This window comes from Hylaeus anthracinus, unplaced genomic scaffold (assembly GCF_026225885.1).
Source record: "Hylaeus anthracinus isolate JK02 unplaced genomic scaffold, UHH_iyHylAnth1.0_haploid 0, whole genome shotgun sequence".
Taxonomy (NCBI): Eukaryota; Metazoa; Arthropoda; class Insecta; order Hymenoptera; family Colletidae; genus Hylaeus; species Hylaeus anthracinus.
In genome coordinates this window covers 17,404,706-17,423,059 of record NW_026533254.1, presented here as the reverse complement: position 1 = coordinate 17,423,059, position 18,354 = coordinate 17,404,706, and the positions used below count along the sequence as shown (strand labels likewise).

The following is an 18,354-nucleotide window of genomic DNA, read 5'->3' as shown; positions in this document are numbered from 1 at the left end:
ATACGCGCGATTTAAAAAGTGCAACGTAGGAGGGATCCGCGAAGAAATATCCCCAGATTACACCTAAAGAATTATTACACCCGCAGAGGTATCATTCTAGACAAATTTGAGGCTTTGATCCATGGTTACCGGACTACATTCAGAAAAATGTCCGATCCTTACCACGCAAACAGTCTCTATGGTAATTCTAACGTATGCGCTCACGTTTTATAGCCAGCAACCAGTTCAAGAAAATTCACTGGCGTCACGTAATTGTACCGCTTCATCTCCGCGGCCATTCTGCGCGAAAATTGTGACACTGTCTCATGAATCAGGGAGAACGTCCCGGCGATTCCGTCTCGCATTCTATCCTGAAGAGGTGGTAAGGGAGCGGCCGTTGTCGATTGTCGAGGCTCCTGTAAACAATTCTCTCAATCAAATTGAACAGTCGAAATTTTCCATAAGGTGAAAAATAGTGGGACGTATCGCAAGAGAAATGGAAGGCAGTCGAAGCTGAAACTTTGGGGAAATTGATATTTAGAACGTTCCAAATCTGCCAGGAGTTAATACTCTAAGGAAACAAAATTTTAATACGATCACTCCGCTATTAATAACCACGAATTTATCGCACGCTCGCGTTTTACTTGCATACCACCCCTCCAAAAAAATCCCCAAATACGTTCTATTGAAATTAATGGCGCATTCTCAAAGGAACACCGCGGTTTCCAGGCCGTGAAGGATCGTGGCAGGCGCGTAGCCAAAAAACAAAGACGGTAAGCGAACAATCCCGTTTCCCCAGCGCCAAGTCACCGCGGTACCGAAACGCGAGACAAATTCAAAAATATTAAGCGGCTGGTCGGTTGGAGAACGCTCGAGCGATTGCGTTTCCGCGCGGAAATGCGCTGGATGGTCGTATCATCCTCGCGAGACGACCCGTGGAGAGGAAAATAATCGGATTCCAGCGAGAACGGGCGGTAGGGGGGAGGGGTTACTCCGGTCCCTACTTGGCGCGGGGTCGTCCTCGATCCTTCCGTGAATCGAATCGAGCGGAATCGATCGCGCGGAAAGGGGTAGAAGGCGGACCGAAGACCAACCACTTTATTTTCCCCGGTGATAGTGAGCGTCAGATTGAGATTCATGAGGAACTTGTTGCCAACTTCGAGGAGTGCTTCCCTCGGCCATTCCAGGAACCAATCGATGGTCGTGCAGTTGATCAGGGCTGGGTACTGGCGTAATCTGTTCCTGAAGGCGTCCCCGATCGGGCTCATGCACAGGATCAGATGCATATTGGCGCGCGCCCTCTCGATCAACAGCGAATAGATCGACTCTGTCGTTGGTACACGTCCAGACCGCGTCGCCTCCTTCATCAGCTGCTTTCTAATCTGCCGCAGCGAAAAGAGGTGGGGGGGGGGGGGGCCCCAAGTGAGACGCACGAAACGACGAAACGGTTCCAGGCGTCGGTCGACGCGTATCGGAAAATACTTCCGCGGTGGGATCCAATATATGCGAGTGGATTAGGTGCGAGAAAGGAGAAAATGGATGGATAGAACTGGGGAAAAAGGGGGCAAGAAGAGAGGGGCGGGAATCACGAGTTCGAAAATTTTCCTTACGCGATTGGATACCGAGGCGTTGTCTTCGATGGGGATTTCTGCTGGCGCAGCGAGCGTGGCTGGGCTAAGCAGAAGATATGTACAGTGCACCCCGTATAAAGTACAACGAACCGTTTTATTAGAAAGTGGTAAAAGAATGTAGGATGACGGTGATTCTTCAAAGATTTGTATTTAGGCAGGCCTGTAAACGTTTTTTCGTGTTCGGACATGTTTTTCATCGGGTAGAAGTATTTTTAAAAATTTGAAAAAAAAAAAATCGTGTGAATGAATTTCAACTGTTTATTTATATAAAAGTAGAAAGTAGAGCAACGACGCTTACCTCCTCCATCTCGTCGCTCTTGTACAAATTGGCCACCTCTCCCGTGCTAAGTATGCTGTTGACGACCTCCAAGAATTGCTCCTCGATCACCTGGGTGTCGTTGAAGAGAAACGTGGTCGGTTTGTTGTCCACGCCTGTCTTCTTGTACAGGACCTTCAAGTCCTCGCGGAACTCTGGCAGTCGGTACTGCTTGGTGACAGAGATTTGGAAGATGCTCAGCTCGCACATGTAGCTGGCGATTCGCGACAACGATTGTCTGCCGCTGCCACCCACTCCTATCAACAGCATGTTTCCACGAGGCTGTCGAAAAGGGGGAAAAAATTGTTTATCATTCAAGACAACAGCCTTGGTCACATATTCATAACGAAACATTTATTTGAAAACAACAAACCTGTTATTTAATTTAGACAAACTTCTTTGATAGACATTAAGAGTACGAATATTTATGAGATAATAGAGCATAAGCTACTATTATCATCCACAGCTCACCAACCTGAGACACTACACGAACGATTCGACAAATGTGCTCGATTGCATCGCGGAAAAGTATGAGGTCCAGCCGCACCACACCCGTAGAGGCGTTATACTCATCCATCTGCGCCTCTATGTAGGTCCTAACGGCAGCGATGTCAGTCAGGTCCTCGTACATGTCCCACGCGTTCATGAAGCTACCTGAAAATATAATATCCTGGGTCAGACAGGCTGCAGACTAAAGTTAAATCTAGGTTACGTTAACAAATACAGAGTTACGATATTCAAATTTACATCTACCACAGTCTACACGTTGACTGGATGTGGGCTAAGTCTAGATTGCCTTAGGATTGATGTCTAAATTGGGTCTATAGCTAGCCATGCGCACTTTGCGTCTAAATTGGATGTACTCCGTTAATCTCGAACCTGGATTAATGTCCGAATTGAATCTACGTCCAGCCAGGGATACATCAGATTTAAACTGGATGTATCCCGAGTCCAGCTTGAATTTAGAGACTTTTCACTATGCTTCGATTCGATATCGATCCTGTTTCGAAGCGTTCTCTGTATTAGACGAAGCTTACCAAACAGGGGACACCTTTTCTCGGGACAAATATTGTGGAAGGTCATCTCGAAGTGCTTTCCAAGCTGTTCGTTGAGTTCGTCCACGAACCATTGCCTGTCTCTGTGGAGAACGTTTGCGTTGTTTGTCCAGGTGTCTTTGTTTCGCTGTTGAAGGTTTCAGAGTGCTCACCTTTCGTCGATGAGACGGTCGCTGAAGACTCGAAACGCCTCGTGGATCCACAGTCGGAGGAACGTGGTGCTGGAGTATTGGTAATCTACGTGGCTTCTCAGGAGACCTTGGAAAATCTGTCCCATAATCGATTTTCATAGTGTAGAGTGGTAACGACGAATGCGTAGTCAATAAAAGTTTGGATGTTTATTTGTGTGGAATTCTAAGTGTGTGATTTACTTTAGTATTATATATATCCATACACTTGTCATCAATATATAAATAAATTTGATAATAATTTTCCACCCTGCGGAGAGCATTATTTCCTAAAGTATTGTAATAATTTCATTCCGTTACGATTCATTTTGAATGTTAAAAAAATAGATTCTACCTTGGATATGTCCCTCAAGTTGAACAAATAGTGCATCTTCGCGGGCGTGGGAAGCATCTTATCGACCACGTGATTGTAGAGGCTAATAGTGGCCGCTGTTACTTCGTTAGCTGCTCGAGGGTGGGAAAAACCGTTGGCTTCTTATTTGAAAACTTTTCCCCGCTGTTATATTTATATTATCACTCACACACTCTCTTGACTTCCGCGTGAAACTCGACCAAGTGTTGGTTCAACATCGTCCCGTATATCCTCACTATTTGCTTCTCAACGGGAAACGTCATGTTGATAACGTTGAACTTCGTTAGAAGTCTGTTCGTGATAACGTTCCGTCCGCCACCCGGGGGACCCATCGCCGCCATTAGCTGCACTCTTTGTATGTATTTTTTTATCTGCTTCGCGCGGTCGTACCTTCGCGACAATTTATTCGCGTTACTTTACCGGACAACCGAGGATAATGGTGGAATTACCATTAAATGGAAGGATATATTAGGTGTGTGCGTAAGTTTTGCAGATTTTGTTTAAGATGGCGTTAGAAAGCGATGCATTCTCAAATGTTCTTTATGTTGATTTCACTAACGATTGACTCGTAAGCTTTCGACTGGAATTATTTGTCAACTTTCTTGGAACAATTGTTCCAACAAATATTTCTTCTGGTATAGAAGCACGGCGCGTCCACCAATGGAGATCGTAAAGATCGTAATCGTCGACATAATATCGTTTGTAATTTCTTCGTAAACGTATAGATTCGTTTAAGGATCTATAAAAAAAACCCTAGAAGCCGCAAACCTTGTGCATATACCTAATATAAAGAATCTAGCAATTGGAACATGGGAATTTCTATCTGAGAATCGCTGTGCGGCATGCCTCGATTCGCAAACGAATGACAAACCGTCCTAGAAGTCGGAACATAATAATTTTCCACCAGTTGGTCGCGAATAGTACCAGAATCCGTATCCTATCAGCTGTCTAATCAGCTCTAACGGCGGCTGGGAGCCGTACGTCTCCTTCATGGGCATATTAAAGTCGTCCATAAAGGCGATCATCGTTTTACCACCCACGGGGATGTAGATACCCTTCGTGCGTTTCTCGAGTCTGCTCTCGACCGTGTCCTGAAACATGCACGTGGCTGGAAGAATCCTCATACGCGGCACGAGTTATTTCCATTCCAAAAATGTACGCACTTGAACGTTTCTGGATGTGGTCTGGGCGGACATGTTCAGCGCGAGGACGCTGTACTTCTCCTCGCTAAGGGAGCCAAGCACCGAGTGGAATAGGGACGTTTTCCCAGTGCCCACCGGGCCCACGAGAAGCACCGGGAACTCGTTTCTCAATAGGGAACCGATTATGAACTCGTATCGCACAGTGTCCACGGTTGGCACCACTATTTTGTAAAACGGTGTTCTGTGAAATGGAAAATAGGCCCAAGGAAATATAACGGGAACGCATCCGGACGGTGTTGATGTCGAAGTAAATTATTCAACCGACCCTGGCTGCATCCTCCACGCCTGAGGCAGTCTTTCCTCCCACGAGACGAACGATCGTATACGCGGGTCCACGAAGTACTCGTAGACGGTGTCACGCAGAGGGAAAGAGCCCTCGATTTCTCGCATGTAATTGTCCACCCTGTAGCGACCCTCCTCGTTGACCGAGCCGCACAGCGACCATATCATGCTGGAAATTGTCGAGTAATATTGGCCCAATCACAGACCCTTCACCCCTTTTTTGGCAAAATTGATTGTACAGCTCGAGTAGAAAAGTATGAAAAAGTAGAAAATGGATGTTCCTACCAGAAGAAGAACCACATCTTGCAGATGATGGCGAACGAGTCTCTGTCCCCCGTGAATTCCACTCCGTTTTCAGGGGTGGCAAGGACTTGCAGAAGCTTGCACAGCGACTGAACAGCGTTCAGCTCGGGCACCTGAACCATTTCCTCGCATCTGTTTCGTTTGAACTCGAGGGTATTGTTCACGTGCTCCTCGAACAGCATCCTCATCTGTTTGTTCGTTATTTTTACTCTCCAGGTAGCCAATGAACACGATTATCGTGGATAGAGTCACGTATTCACGAGTATTTTATAAATAAATGCTGATAATTATTTCATTTTGTATCTATCACCTCTTCCACGAATTCTGATTTCCCCTGGTGCTTCTGCAACCACGATTCAACGTACGGTCTCCATCCCAGGTCCTTGTAATCGTTGTACACCATACCTGCTCGCGACACCGTCGCCGGAGAGGCGACGGCGAGGTCCTGTACCTCGAACAGGAGGGACACTTGATCCGGCATCGTGATACGGTCGTTGTTTATTAGCGTTAAAACCTGCGGGAGGATTTATTCTCTGACGATTTACGAGCGAGCGAAAAGTTCGGGCGTTGAAGAGAAATGGGAATCGATAGGACTCGAAAATCGAGGAATTATGGTCCCGCTAAAAGGATTTTCAAAACGGAGGCATGGAAATTGAAGATCCAGAGGAGATTGAAGCTTGAAATGGGATTTGAGGAAGTGCGATCCCGAAAATTGGAAACTAAAGGAATTCCGGGGGAGGGGAGTATTCGTATCGAGAAGAATCGAGATATGAATAATTAATAATAAAATTATACTATTTTACGCAAGCAGTCAATTTTTAACAGAAGAGAACATTTTATCGTTTCCATATTTCGTTTGCGTGTTTCATAGACATTAAAGAAAATTCCTAGATTTTTTCCTATGAGAATTATTTCTAATTAAGTCGCTGATGAATCTCGCCTTGTTATCGTCCATCACACTGTTCATGTTCTCGATCCAGTCCGCGTCCACAGGCCCGTCGAACAGGATCCATTTTTCGTCGGGACTATCGTCTGTCAAAAAGATTCCATGAACTTGAACCGTTTTGGTTCCGAAAATGGTTAACAGGAACGAGCGTACCTGAACAGGTGTTCCTCATGATCGACGATATGACGCCGTCGTGCCACTCTCCAGTGGAAAGATTGTATTCGCCGTAGAGTTCGCCCAGGCTCAGAGCCTTTGGATTAATGGGATAGGTTCTGACGACGTTGAAGCCCGGCTTCTTGTCGCTCTTCATGCTCGTCATCGTGTTCTGCAGAATACGCCACGTGACCGTTTTCGCCGTATTCGACTCGCCTACTATCATGGTGGAGTGTCTCGAACTCATCGTCTCGTACAGCTCGATAACTTTCGTCAGTATCAAGGGAATAGGCTGTAAACAATGTTAGTCGAGTAAACTGACGGCGGAAGTTCACGCAGGGGCTAGATTGCGATGCTAATGGCGTCTGGAAGGGCTGAAATTCAGATTGAATCGAGATTCTGGCGAATCGGCGTTGGAACGCATCGATTAGGACTTTCGAATAATTTTTATCGCCGGTTGAATTAAGGGGTCGATAGTTTTAGATTTCGAGGGGTGAGTATTCTTTGTTTTGTCTCTTTGTTTATAACGAAAACGGTAACGAAAAGTACTCTGTCGGCAGTGTAACGTACGACAGAGTAACGTACAGAAAATTCTGTACTTAACAACCATTTCGTGCGACGCTGTCATAAATATTTATAAAAAATTTCCCAGAGAATGAATAATTATCGTGCGTACATCTAGGAGCCTGTCGGAGAAAAGTAATTAGAAAAATCGCAGGAAGTACGTCGACGGAAAAATTGGCAGTGTGCGCGACGCTAACGAAAAGAGAATTTATTTTGTATTCTAATCTCGTATCGTTAACATATAATAGCGTCCCATATCTTTGACTGTTCATTCAGAATTAGTTCGAATTTTCGATTACAGTGCGCAGAAATGGACTGATTGAATCCGTGTCATGTTCACTCGAGAGAAATTCATCCAGGTTATTAACAATTCACGCGGCCACGATAATAAACTTGATTGAATTTCAACGATTCGTGGCGGGCATTATCGATATTCAATATGACGCTGGAATTCAAAGGTGGCGGGATGGAGCAATTTCTCGATTAAAGGGGTTCCTCCTTGTCCCCTGTCGCAACACATGAATTTAGACTTCAACGAAGGGATAAACATTCCTTCAAGGGATGTTTTCAATAAAAATTAGGATATCGTTTTCTGTGTAATCGCTGCGTCGGTGGTTTACTTGTGGGATTACCTGAAGCTTCAGCTTGATCGCCTCCTTGGTTATATAACTAATAATTTCCTCGTAATCCACCGTAGGTACCTCCACGTCCGGGAATAGGTCGCTGGTAATGCCGAGGAACAACGGCAAGTCGTCCGAGGTGAGCTTGGCGATGTTCATGTCTTTCATGGCGAGGATGATCACCTGGGCACGATAGATTCTCGTTATTTCTTGATTTTACTAATTGTGTAGTGTCTAATATCGAATCGTAGAAGCCTTCGAAAGATTCGACTCTTTCAGTTTCACCTCGTCGTCGGGTAGGTTTGGATAGAGCCTCTTCTTTTTGCCAGCGTACCTGGTCAGGGTTACTATGCCCCTCAGACCGAAATCGTAGTGGTATTGCTTGCTGAGCTGCTGCTGGGCTAGAGTGTACAGCGTGTAGACCTGCAAAACCTCACTGGTTACATCAGGAATCTAAGATAGGTCAGACTTTGGTAGGTAATGTAGAGTATTCTATCGATAATTCACTGTAGCTGTAACTGCAGATCGCAGATTATCGGCAGAGTGATCTGTTTTATCAACTAACTGTTCCGTATTACCGGCCATAAAAATTAGTCACGAAAGTACATAGTTTCAAGAGGCAGTTGACGTATAAATATAGTTTCGATCGGACCTACAACACCTTGAATTACATAAACAGTTTCGTCTCGGCGAACTGAGGTAGAGAAATGGGCAACGTTTTCTCGAACAGGATAATAATAACCTTTCTGGCCAGGACACGTGTGTTCTCGAATCCCTCCCCGAACAAATTGATCTCGGCGATCATGCTGCTGTCCGGCACCATCATCGAGATTGGCCTGAACATGGATTTCAGATTATCGGGGAGTTCAGTGCGGCCCGCGTACCCGGGATTCATCGTGATGAAGATGCCGCAGGTGTGCACCAGCGATATTTCACAGCCCTCGAATACGAATCTGTTCAGCTTCTGGGAGAGGGCGGTGAGTATCGACAGTATCTGTTGCGCCACCACCGATAACACCTCGATATTTATGCTGTCGTGGTAAAAAGGAAACGTACTCGATTTCTCCCGTAATCCCAGTAAAGTAGCTTTCGTCGATTTATTAACAAAGTATCTTTCGACGATTCGATGAATTATTGAAGGATGGATATACAAGCGGGAGAGAAAGGAGGATCTGTGGCACGATCCTCATCCCTCTACTGCGTGAATACCATTCTACCGTTCAACATAATTAATACTCGAATCGAACAATAAGTGATTTAACGTATCAGAGGTCATATTCTTGCAATAGAGAATTTCCATATTCAATTTTGTGTATTTCTTGCAAGAAGATTCTTGCGCTCTTTTTGTGAAGACTTCAACTGGGTAAATATACTCTAAAGAGTATTTACGACGAGTGACCATTTCTTCACCGTTTTTACCGATTAAATTCGTCGAAGCACCCCCAAGCGCCGGTCTGCGACAGGCCAGAGAACATCCGCCCCATGCTTTTGTAATCGAGTCCCTCGGAGCAGTTCTGCACGATCACGTTGAATCCCAAGGCCTTCCCAAGGTCCTTCACGGTCTCGGTTTTTCCTGTGCCCGCTGGTCCTTTTGGGCTTCCTCCTCGGTACAAGTGGAGCGCGGTAGTCAACGTGATGTAACAACTGTAAAAAAAAAGAAATTAACGTTACTATTACTCTTTGACAAGGACCTGAACGATTTTCCAAAAGGAAACAAAAATTCTCAGCCTAATAAAGCCACGAAACGACTACAGCTTCGATTCCAGCCTGATCGATCTCCTCGTTCCGTTAAGAGGAGGTCCCTAATCTTTCCGGGGGCTCAGACACGCCACGTTTAGGCGTTTAATCCGTTTCCAACGGGGCGAGTCGCCGAGGGAAAGGGCGCGACGCACTACGCGGAATTGGGGCTTCCCTGAATACGTAGAAATTGGGAAGGAAGTGGGGAGGGGCACGTACTTCTTCCCGCAAGACAAATTTCCCAACCTGAAACAAATGTATCGAAATGGCCGAACCCCTGTCCATAAATTAGAGGGGTGGCAGCCTTTTATCGCGATTAAATCGATACCGCCCGGTTAAGTATCGTGGATACTGCCTGATATCCTGCACCCCCACCCCTAAGCTGCTTCCTTTGATGTCTCGACGCGGAAACTATCCTCGAAACCGGCCACGAGATTGTATCGTGTCCCAACTAACGTGTACCGCGTGCCACGTCTAGCCTTGTGTGCGATCGTGTTCCGCAGGTTGAACAAAATTGCGTATACAGACTGGGGAGGATTTTACGCGGTCGATGCGACAGGTTCTGGCAAAGTAGGGGGCGTGTTGGGGTCCGAAGAGGCGCGAAGGACCGTCTTCTATGCAGAAACGTACGTAACCATGTATTGAGACACGTTGCGTTGTGTTTTCTGAAGGTATAGGGTGCCTAGAATATACCTGCAAAATTGTAGCGCAGGACGTGTAGAATTGACAAAGGTAAGTTACTTTGGACGAGGCTGGACAGTGGTAAAAATAGATGCATCGATTAATGATAAGATAGAGTACTCTATCGGTAGCGTAGTGCACTGTGCTGTCAATGATCGACAATGTAGAGCCCTATTTAAACAAAGGACTTATCGATGAAGTGTCGTACATTGTCAACAGAACAATCTGTCTTATCGATGAAGCACTCCATCCTACCGACGTTGCTTAGGCCTTCCTTGACCACGTCTTGTTCAGCGTGTCGAAGCTTCCAGCTTCTTCCAAGGGACGTTGAGACAACTGTTGACGAGGATTGATTAGGTTTCCGACGTTGGTTCAACGACACTCGATTCCGGCTTCGGTACGACGCTTTGTCGAGCAAAGGGTGGCGGTGGTTCCGCGTGAATTGGATCCGATTTCGGGACCAGCTGAACTAGCAGCCAATTTGGTATCGAATTGCAGCAGGTTTCAGCGTATGCTTTATTCCATTAGCCGTAACGAAGTTAATATTTCGACGGTGGGCGTAACGGAGCGGCAACGGAGGAGCGGCGAGTGGGTGTGATCGGTTGTAATTGTAATCTAGCGCGGTGTCGGCAATCGTCGCGACCCCTGACCTAATTACCTCCTATTGCGCTATCGACCTGCATGTAACTCGCTCTCGAACGGTACGCGCGTTTGTAATGGAAATCGCTTTCACGCGTGACCCCGTTTCCTGTTGCCAACTGTGGGGAAGGGTTTAAGGGAATATATACACGGGGTGTGAACGGATGGCATTTGCAAATGTAGGATGTCATTCCTTGTTTAAAAGCACATCAAAATTGTAGAGAGCGGAATTTTGATACGACTCTTCGTTTTGGAGGAAATTGATGTAGAATATTGTTTGGGGCGATGGAATGTTACGCAGGGGACGGTTCAAGAGGTTATATGGTGCAGTGTGGGATGCAGGTGATGTAATTAGGCAAAAGCACAACGACGATATACGATAAGAGCTCATGACAAGAACTTTTGTTTGTAAGGCTATGTGGACCTAGTCGTTGTCTAAATTCATTGCACGTACTTTCATTGTTTTTCGAACCAGTGCACCGAACTGCACATACGTGCACATCGTCGTTCACGAATTTATAGTTCGCTATTCTATTTTTCCACCAAAAACGTTAAACTTTTCAAATCGCTATTAACTAACTTCGTTATTATACTTCGAAAGTTCATTTAACCATGTTTGTTTTTCATTTCACGTCAATTGTTTTTTCAGTGTCCACCGCAGAGCACTATAAAAAAAAAAAAAAAAAAACATGCTGGCCGGTGACGACGTATCGTCGATAGTTTTCGTACAGCTTTGTTTGAATAATCTACGATATGGTTCGTCAGATAAAAATTCCGAAGATGAGCCACTCCCTAAAATAATTTAATTTCTTTATTTTCCTTGGGAGAATCTACTACATTCAATCCGAATTCATCGCAGGCTTCCTTTGTTGTTGAAATAGGACGATAGATCGTGTAGATCAAAGGAGATGTGAGAAAGTCGACGACTTACCGATCCGTGAGGGGTGTTATCACCAGACGCCCCGTGTTTCCCAGGTACTCGTAACCGTAGACGAAATGCGTGTTCGTTTGCCAGACGATACAGTCGTCGATGTCCTTGTCCCAGTAAAATCGCAGCTGCGACAGCCACTCAAAAGCTGACACGTCCTTGCAATCTGAAACGAGGGCAAATATCGAATGGAACTCGTTACAAAAATGGCAACAAATGGATTGGATATACCCCCTCTCCCCTCCAAAAAAAAAAAGAAACGCGAATACGTGTTTATTCTCTATTAGTTCACTGATAACCGATAACAGTTTTGATTTAAATGCCTTGAATGTTGCAGACAAAAAAATCGGTTCACAGAGGGTGAATAAACAAATGTATGAAGAAGATACCTCGATCATTCCACGATTCAATTTAGAGGATTATCCTGCATCTCCCCCTCCCCCTCCCCCCAAAAAATACATAAAACAGGATAAATTCTTGTCCCTAAAAAAGAGATTACCTCCTACCGGAAGACTCTTTCACGGACCAACGGACACCGAAATCCACCCTGCATTAGTTTAATCTCGCGTCAAACCGTCGACAGATTTTCGTCCCCGATAAATCGGGTGCGCCGTTGACGCGCGCATTTGCCAAATATGTTAGAGCAACGATCGGCAAATATTGTACCTGTTCACTTAGCAATGTTTGCCCAGCGTCCGCGGCAAATTGTTTCCAGGGTTACAGGGATAATACGCGCCTACCCAGCCCCTATCTGTCCGGTCGTTCATCTATTTTCGAACCCAATACGGGGAGATGAATTTACGAGGGATCCCGCGGGATGGCTGCACATCCCCCCCCCCCTCCCTACCCTCCCTCTAGTTGGATACGCATCGGTCGTTGCAACGTCATAACGCGGCAAATGTCTGACCGAAATCCCGTAAAACCCATAATTTCTTGTTGACAACCGTATTCGGTGTAACCGCGAAACGGGATAGGGTTGAAAAGGGAGTTGCTGGAGACGATGGAAAAATCACGGTGGGTTGGGTTGGGTAGATAAGCCGAACGGATTGGAAATCGTGCGGCTCACTCGCTCTGTACATCTTCTCGATGACGTCCCTCGCGTGGATCTCGATCACCACGATGGCTTTGAATTTCAGACGATCCAGTCTGTTCAGGTCGCTCCTGATGGCCTCGGAGTACTTGCTCAGGGCCTGGTTCTGGCGTTTTCGCAGTTTCTTCAGCGGCTTCCGCGAGTCCAGCATGCTTCGACGAGCAAATCGTGGTTGTGAATCTCATTGACGCAACAGAGTGGTTTCTTTTTCGTTATCAATTACGAGTTGGTAACTCGAAATGGCAAAAAAGGGTTAATATCACAAAATTAATGCGACCGTCGCCTACAGGAAAGCTGTCTATAACCATCCCATCCTTCTGACATATCTAGATCCTCCCTAAAAAGTCCCTAATTGCCCCCTATCTCTAATCTCCTAATCCTCCCTCTGGCAAAAAGTACCGAAACCCGTTCTCAAACAGCCAGCTCTCTCTCTGCCATCCACCCGGCTCGGACATTTAGCCCGCTCGTTCCGCGGCTGAGGCGTAGAAATTTTTACCTCCGCGAACACGGCCATCCCCCTCCCCCCCCCTATTCCCCTCTCTGCCCCCTCGACGGCATAATCAGCCTCTTTGTCCGACACCTCTATATCCTTTTATTTCTTTGCCACCCCTCTGGTTGCATCCCCCAACCCCTAACCAAGAGACGCTTCCGGCTAGCGCACCGGGTACACCTTCATCCCCCTGTTACGCGAACGTTAGGACAGGGTCCCGGGACGGAGGGATTTTCTCTAGGGGTAGGTGCCCAGGATATAGACGGGTGTGGGTTAAATTATTCGCAGTACGGCTAGTATATGCAAACGAGGGAGAACGGGGGCGCGCAGCCTGGCTGGCGGTGTGGCTGGATCGCAGGCACGAGAGGCAGAATATGCAAAATTCCCCTTATTAGAGTTACCGTGTCCCTCTATCCGCGATCCCGCGCCACCTCTCTGTCCCTCACTTTCTCCCCCAGCCAGACTCTGCTACGCGCGTCTTCGCCACGTTCTTCCCTCTCGGCCTGTCTACGACAGCTAGCGATGGGACCAATCCGATGGATTACCCCGTATCGAAAGCTTTCGATGCGGGGGTTTAAGGATGAAGCATCGACGATAGAGACGTAAGGACCTTTTCCCTCGGGAGAGCGTGGCTCTCTCGGTGGTTAATGAGGATTTCCATGGAGAACCAGTGAGCTGGGCTCTCGTCATCCATTATCTCACTAGGTATAGCTCAGTATGGTATAGTGGACCAAAAGTAGATAGTAGGAGCAAGGGGTTAAGACGGTATTTCGCCAGAGCGCCAATTTTCGGGTATTCCGTTGAATTTTTATTTTAAATCTATGTGAGAGTCTCACGAAAAATGAATGAGGTCCACTAGAACTCAACTCTGAGCGTCCCAGGATTGCCAGTCGTGAGTCGATCGCATTCACTTCTGGACCATGTAGACATTATTGTAATATCTCCTTGACTCTCTTTGACTCCGTTTTAACTGGAAGTTACACAAAATACAAGTGATTTCTCGATTAATCTCTCTCTAACTCATCGAGTAAGACGTTTGATCCCATCACTAGCCATCACTAGCCAGCAGGCTTCGGGTGGCCGCCAGCCTCGACTAGATTCAGTTTTCCCTCGGCCGTCCCGACCCACCCCCGCCACCGAAACCCTCGTCTTCCCTCCCCCGACCCTGTCTCGTTCCTGTAACTAACGTCGCTAAATTTTCGCATACAGCGAGCGGCACTCACTTGCAGTGCAGCAGGGCGCGGGTGCAGTCGGCCGTCCACTGGATCTGAGTGGACGTAATTCCTGGTTGGCTCGGCCACTCTTTCACCCACCTGTCGCGTCTCGCGGTCATTTTTCGCAGCGCCAACCGACACTGCCTCAACACGTCGCGCAGGCTCGTCCTCATCGCGGTTTCTGCAATTGCGACACTGCTGGCAATTTTTTTTTTACATCGGGCATCCCTTCGCCCCACTTCCACCCTCGAAAATCGTAGGACGGTGCGAACAAAAGGGTTTAAACGAGCGAGAGCGAGGTATCCATGGTAATGGGTTACGTGGAACCCACGGTTCGTAAGGCACGTTGGTCTGTTGGTAACATAGGTAATTCTGAAGATAAGGCACAGGTCTGTTGGTAACGTAGAACGTTGCTTATCGACAGAATGCACTACATTACCAATAAAGAAACCTAAAAAATGTTAACATGTCCCACAATCTTCCCTTGTGACAGAAAACGCGGCTAATAAACGTTCCTTTGAATGTTTTCTCCGGTAATTAGAGAACAATTACTCGCCACTCGGTCCTCTCCCCAATTCCTGCCGGACCCGGTGGTGCCTTTTGAGCGTAGTGGATGAAAAGGGGTCGGTAACGAAACGCGTTAACCCTTTTTTTCCTCCCCCCCCCCAAGTAGCGGAATACGCCTGACAGAACAGGTTGCACCGAGGTGAAATCGGATTTTCGACGGGAAGCAGCGAGCGTTTGTGGGATCGAGGGGTGGACGAAGGGGATGGGGCCAAAGGTCTGGAGTCCTTAGGTTCCTTCTTTTTTTCGTACGAACTTTACGTCTGTGTCTGTCGGATGAAATTTCGCGCTAAATTTCAGTCCCGATGAATTCTAAATTTACTTAGCGCTGGTGCTGACGGTTCGCACGGGGGTGCGTTTAATACTGTGAAGTGACTCGATTTAATTCTAAATTGTTTAACAGGCTCGTCCTCGTGTTGGTGGTCGGGTAGTCAATTTAGTAGGTATTAATTAGGACACTCTGGCCCCGAAAGCAATTAAACGATTAGCCACCGAAATTGTGCTTTGCGACTCGAGCGAATACAGGGTGGCCCAAACGTTTCTAGGAAAACAACGAAGATAAAAATCATTTTTGGAATATGTAGATCGTGGTAGACACGTGTACAACATCGTGTAAATAATATTTAATTTAGTGCTCACCTATTTCGCAAAGCCATTCCTCGACTTGTCCTTCCAGGATAACAAACGTGTCGAAGTCGACGTACTCACCCTCGTGAGAGAACATTCCGTGGGCCAATTGCTTGCCAACGATAGACTGTAGGATCGAGAGTTTTGTCGTTAAATGGTGTTAATCTTTATTATTCGGCAAAGTTATCATAAATATGAAACGTTTACTATACCAAGTGCATTGACGCTTAAATTTAGGAGTTTTCAAAAGGTGGAGTTTCGTATTTAAAAACGAAAAATAGAAAGAAATTTTCGATTGAACGTACCTTACCAAGGGACAGGGACTTGATGTTCTCGAAGAGCTTCTTGATGTGGGGCTGTATCATTTCTGGCCTGCGCGCGTTCGCCAGGATCTCCAGAAGGTCGTCGTTGGAGATGAAGTAGAACCTGGGAAACACGTTGCGTTTGGTCTCGAGGTATTGCTCGAGAGCTCGCTGCATCGACTCCAGGTTCCCGTTGATTTTATTCAGAACCTCCAACAGACCGGCTGAGGACACGTTTTCCTTTGGTACGTTAGCTCCTAAATTGTTAATTTATTCAAAGACACCTACGCGGATTCTGCGTGGCCGGTAGCGCCAGAGCGTGAGACTTCATCGTGGCCGTGATTCGGATCCACTGTTTCGTCAGCTTGTCGTAGTCGTGGGTTTCCCTAGGCAGCTGCTTCCTGATGTCCTCCGTGGTGAATATATTGTCCATGTAAATATAACCACGTTGGATCACCAGAGTCATCTCGAGGATCTCCCCCACGGAGGAGAGGGTACGTTCCCAGTAATCGACTTCTTCGGCGAAAGGTTCGACAAACCTGCCACAGGAACAGCGAATACAACAACGTGGATCGATTTTGGGATGAATCTGTCAAACCTGGTTGCCTTCATCGCCGAGAGTTGGACCTGATGTTCGTCCAGGGTTTGCATTATGTCGTCTATGGACGTTAGCCTGTACATTCCCCTGTCCTTGTAGGGGACCATTTCTATGGGCATGCTGTCCCAGATCTCGCGAATGTGCTTGATGCCCTAAAAATAGAGAAGGAAAGGATGCGAGGTAGTGTAATCATAAGAGGTAGCACGGGAAGTTGGGTTGTTGACGATCCACTTAAGACCATGATAAAAATAGACACGAATAAATATCGGCAGGTTCAGTGTCGACTCACGACTTCGATAGCTAGTTCCATGGTAGCAGCATTCGAGATCTCGCCAATAGCCTCCGCAAAATTCTGCAGCTGCATCTCCGCGATCAGTTCCAAAGTAAATGTCTCTGAAGTTTCGTCGAAGTCGCGATCGATGGTGTCTTTGAGCCTCTTCCAGTGTCGCGGCCTCATCGCCGGGTTCTTCAGGTCGGTGATCAGAGGAAGGGTGCGCCTGAAGTTGTCCACCTGCTGCCTGAAACGTCGCCAATTGCTCGCATAATCTTTACCGTCGACGATTTCCGGTCTTAGGCTCCATTCTCACCTCGAATGCTCGAGGATCTCCCATTTCTTCTCCCTGAGCTCCCGGCCGAGGCGATTCAGCTTCCTGAACAAGACGTTCGCTGTGTCCTCCATCTCCGCCATATCGATATCCCAAAAGTTCTCGGTCCTGTATCTGTCCCAAGCCTCGTACCACTCGTTGGTGATTTGCCACACCAGCTCGACGGCCGCCAGATCCTGCGAACGAGTTCTTGCTGGTTAGCTGGACGAGTCAGCGACGTTTAGCTCACCTTGTCCAGCTGTATCAGCTCTATGTTGTCTGGCTGGTTGATACCGAATAGAGACAGTTGAGATTTCAATCTCGCCTCCCTGCCTTTCAGGGAATGGATCTCTCTGCGCAGGAGGGCTATCCAGGCGAAGGAATCTGCGTTGTTTAGAGAAACAAAGAGGGAAAGATTAATCAATTAGGGGTTGGAGTCCATTGACGAGTTTTTGTTGGTTGAGTCTTCCATGTTGGACCATTGTTACCTTTCACGGTCCAGTCGGATGTGAACGGGCCCGTATCGCCGAACTTGCCCACGAGGGCAGTGACCTCGTCCTTGTACATTAGTGCGTCTTGCAGTAGGATGACCTTGAACTCCTCCTAGAATGAGTAAGTATAATTTATTTGTAGATTAGCATAGATTAAAAATGCTTGCCTTTTTCTCCATGAGCATGTTCTCCGAATTGGCGAGCAAGACCAAGTAGGCGGCCCAGGAAGGCTCTATATGGTTCAATTTCCTCCTGAAGTCGAACGTCAGTGGAACCTCGTACTTCTCTGCGGTGGTACCGAGGGTGGAAAGGGAAGAACAACAATTAAACGTGTCCCTGGGAAGTGACCCGGTATTTTCTCTCCCTCTGACTATCGATCCCCCCCCGTTCTCAACGAAAAGGGAGCGTTTAAAGGTTTACCCAGAACCTGGTGTTGCTCCTGGATCTTCGGGAATTCCTCTTCCTCTTGCGGAATCTCCGCGGTGAGCCTCTCGTACAACAGCATCGAGTATTGCATACTGATCAGGTCCGTCGGCTCCCTCGATATTCTGTGAACGAATAAATTGACGCGATTCGTCGCGAAATTCGGAAACAGTTGCGAAAATAATCCACAGGGCCATGGAATGTGGCCTTGGTGGAAGTGGTGTCAATATTTCCAAGATTCAGTTCGATGGAGAAATAGGGGTGGTTTCTTTGGAATGAACTTCGACTCAATTTTATTCGAGAAAATAGGTTCGGGAGTGCATTACGGACTCGTGCTTTTCTGTCAAAGCGTGAAAATTCACTGAAGTCAGGTTTTTCTAGGAGAGCGGATTGGT

General features: G+C 46.9%; 2 protein-coding genes across 2 annotated transcripts in view; one reads left to right on the top strand and one right to left on the bottom strand.

Moving 5' to 3' along the window:
• LOC128896281 (uncharacterized) overlaps positions 1-18,354 on the top strand; it is a 75,790-nt gene that overhangs the window by 21,935 nt on the left and 35,501 nt on the right. The window lies entirely within an intron of this gene.
• The window catches only part of LOC128894097 (dynein axonemal heavy chain 2), a 45,335-nt gene that overhangs the window by 10,434 nt on the left and 16,547 nt on the right, over positions 1-18,354 (bottom strand). The window contains exons 15-46 of the mRNA XM_054155566.1: positions 17,957-18,084; positions 17,704-17,822; positions 17,534-17,648; positions 17,296-17,429; positions 17,049-17,242; positions 16,751-16,979; positions 16,462-16,613; positions 16,152-16,402; positions 15,867-16,087; positions 15,574-15,688; positions 14,380-14,551; positions 12,643-12,818; positions 11,580-11,742; positions 9,011-9,235; positions 8,334-8,622; positions 7,877-8,014; positions 7,604-7,774; positions 6,408-6,699; positions 6,249-6,340; positions 5,619-5,822; positions 5,291-5,496; positions 4,989-5,174; positions 4,685-4,904; positions 4,446-4,612; positions 3,691-3,911; positions 3,504-3,613; positions 3,134-3,249; positions 2,964-3,064; positions 2,402-2,580; positions 1,909-2,208; positions 1,074-1,361; positions 205-395 (exon numbers count right to left, since the gene is read on the bottom strand). Coding sequence (XP_054011541.1) covers positions 205-395; positions 1,074-1,361; positions 1,909-2,208; positions 2,402-2,580; positions 2,964-3,064; positions 3,134-3,249; positions 3,504-3,613; positions 3,691-3,911; positions 4,446-4,612; positions 4,685-4,904; positions 4,989-5,174; positions 5,291-5,496; positions 5,619-5,822; positions 6,249-6,340; positions 6,408-6,699; positions 7,604-7,774; positions 7,877-8,014; positions 8,334-8,622; positions 9,011-9,235; positions 11,580-11,742; positions 12,643-12,818; positions 14,380-14,551; positions 15,574-15,688; positions 15,867-16,087; positions 16,152-16,402; positions 16,462-16,613; positions 16,751-16,979; positions 17,049-17,242; positions 17,296-17,429; positions 17,534-17,648; positions 17,704-17,822; positions 17,957-18,084 — 5,865 coding nt within the window. The remainder of the gene's footprint in view (positions 1-204; positions 396-1,073; positions 1,362-1,908; positions 2,209-2,401; positions 2,581-2,963; positions 3,065-3,133; positions 3,250-3,503; positions 3,614-3,690; positions 3,912-4,445; positions 4,613-4,684; positions 4,905-4,988; positions 5,175-5,290; positions 5,497-5,618; positions 5,823-6,248; positions 6,341-6,407; positions 6,700-7,603; positions 7,775-7,876; positions 8,015-8,333; positions 8,623-9,010; positions 9,236-11,579; positions 11,743-12,642; positions 12,819-14,379; positions 14,552-15,573; positions 15,689-15,866; positions 16,088-16,151; positions 16,403-16,461; positions 16,614-16,750; positions 16,980-17,048; positions 17,243-17,295; positions 17,430-17,533; positions 17,649-17,703; positions 17,823-17,956; positions 18,085-18,354) is intronic.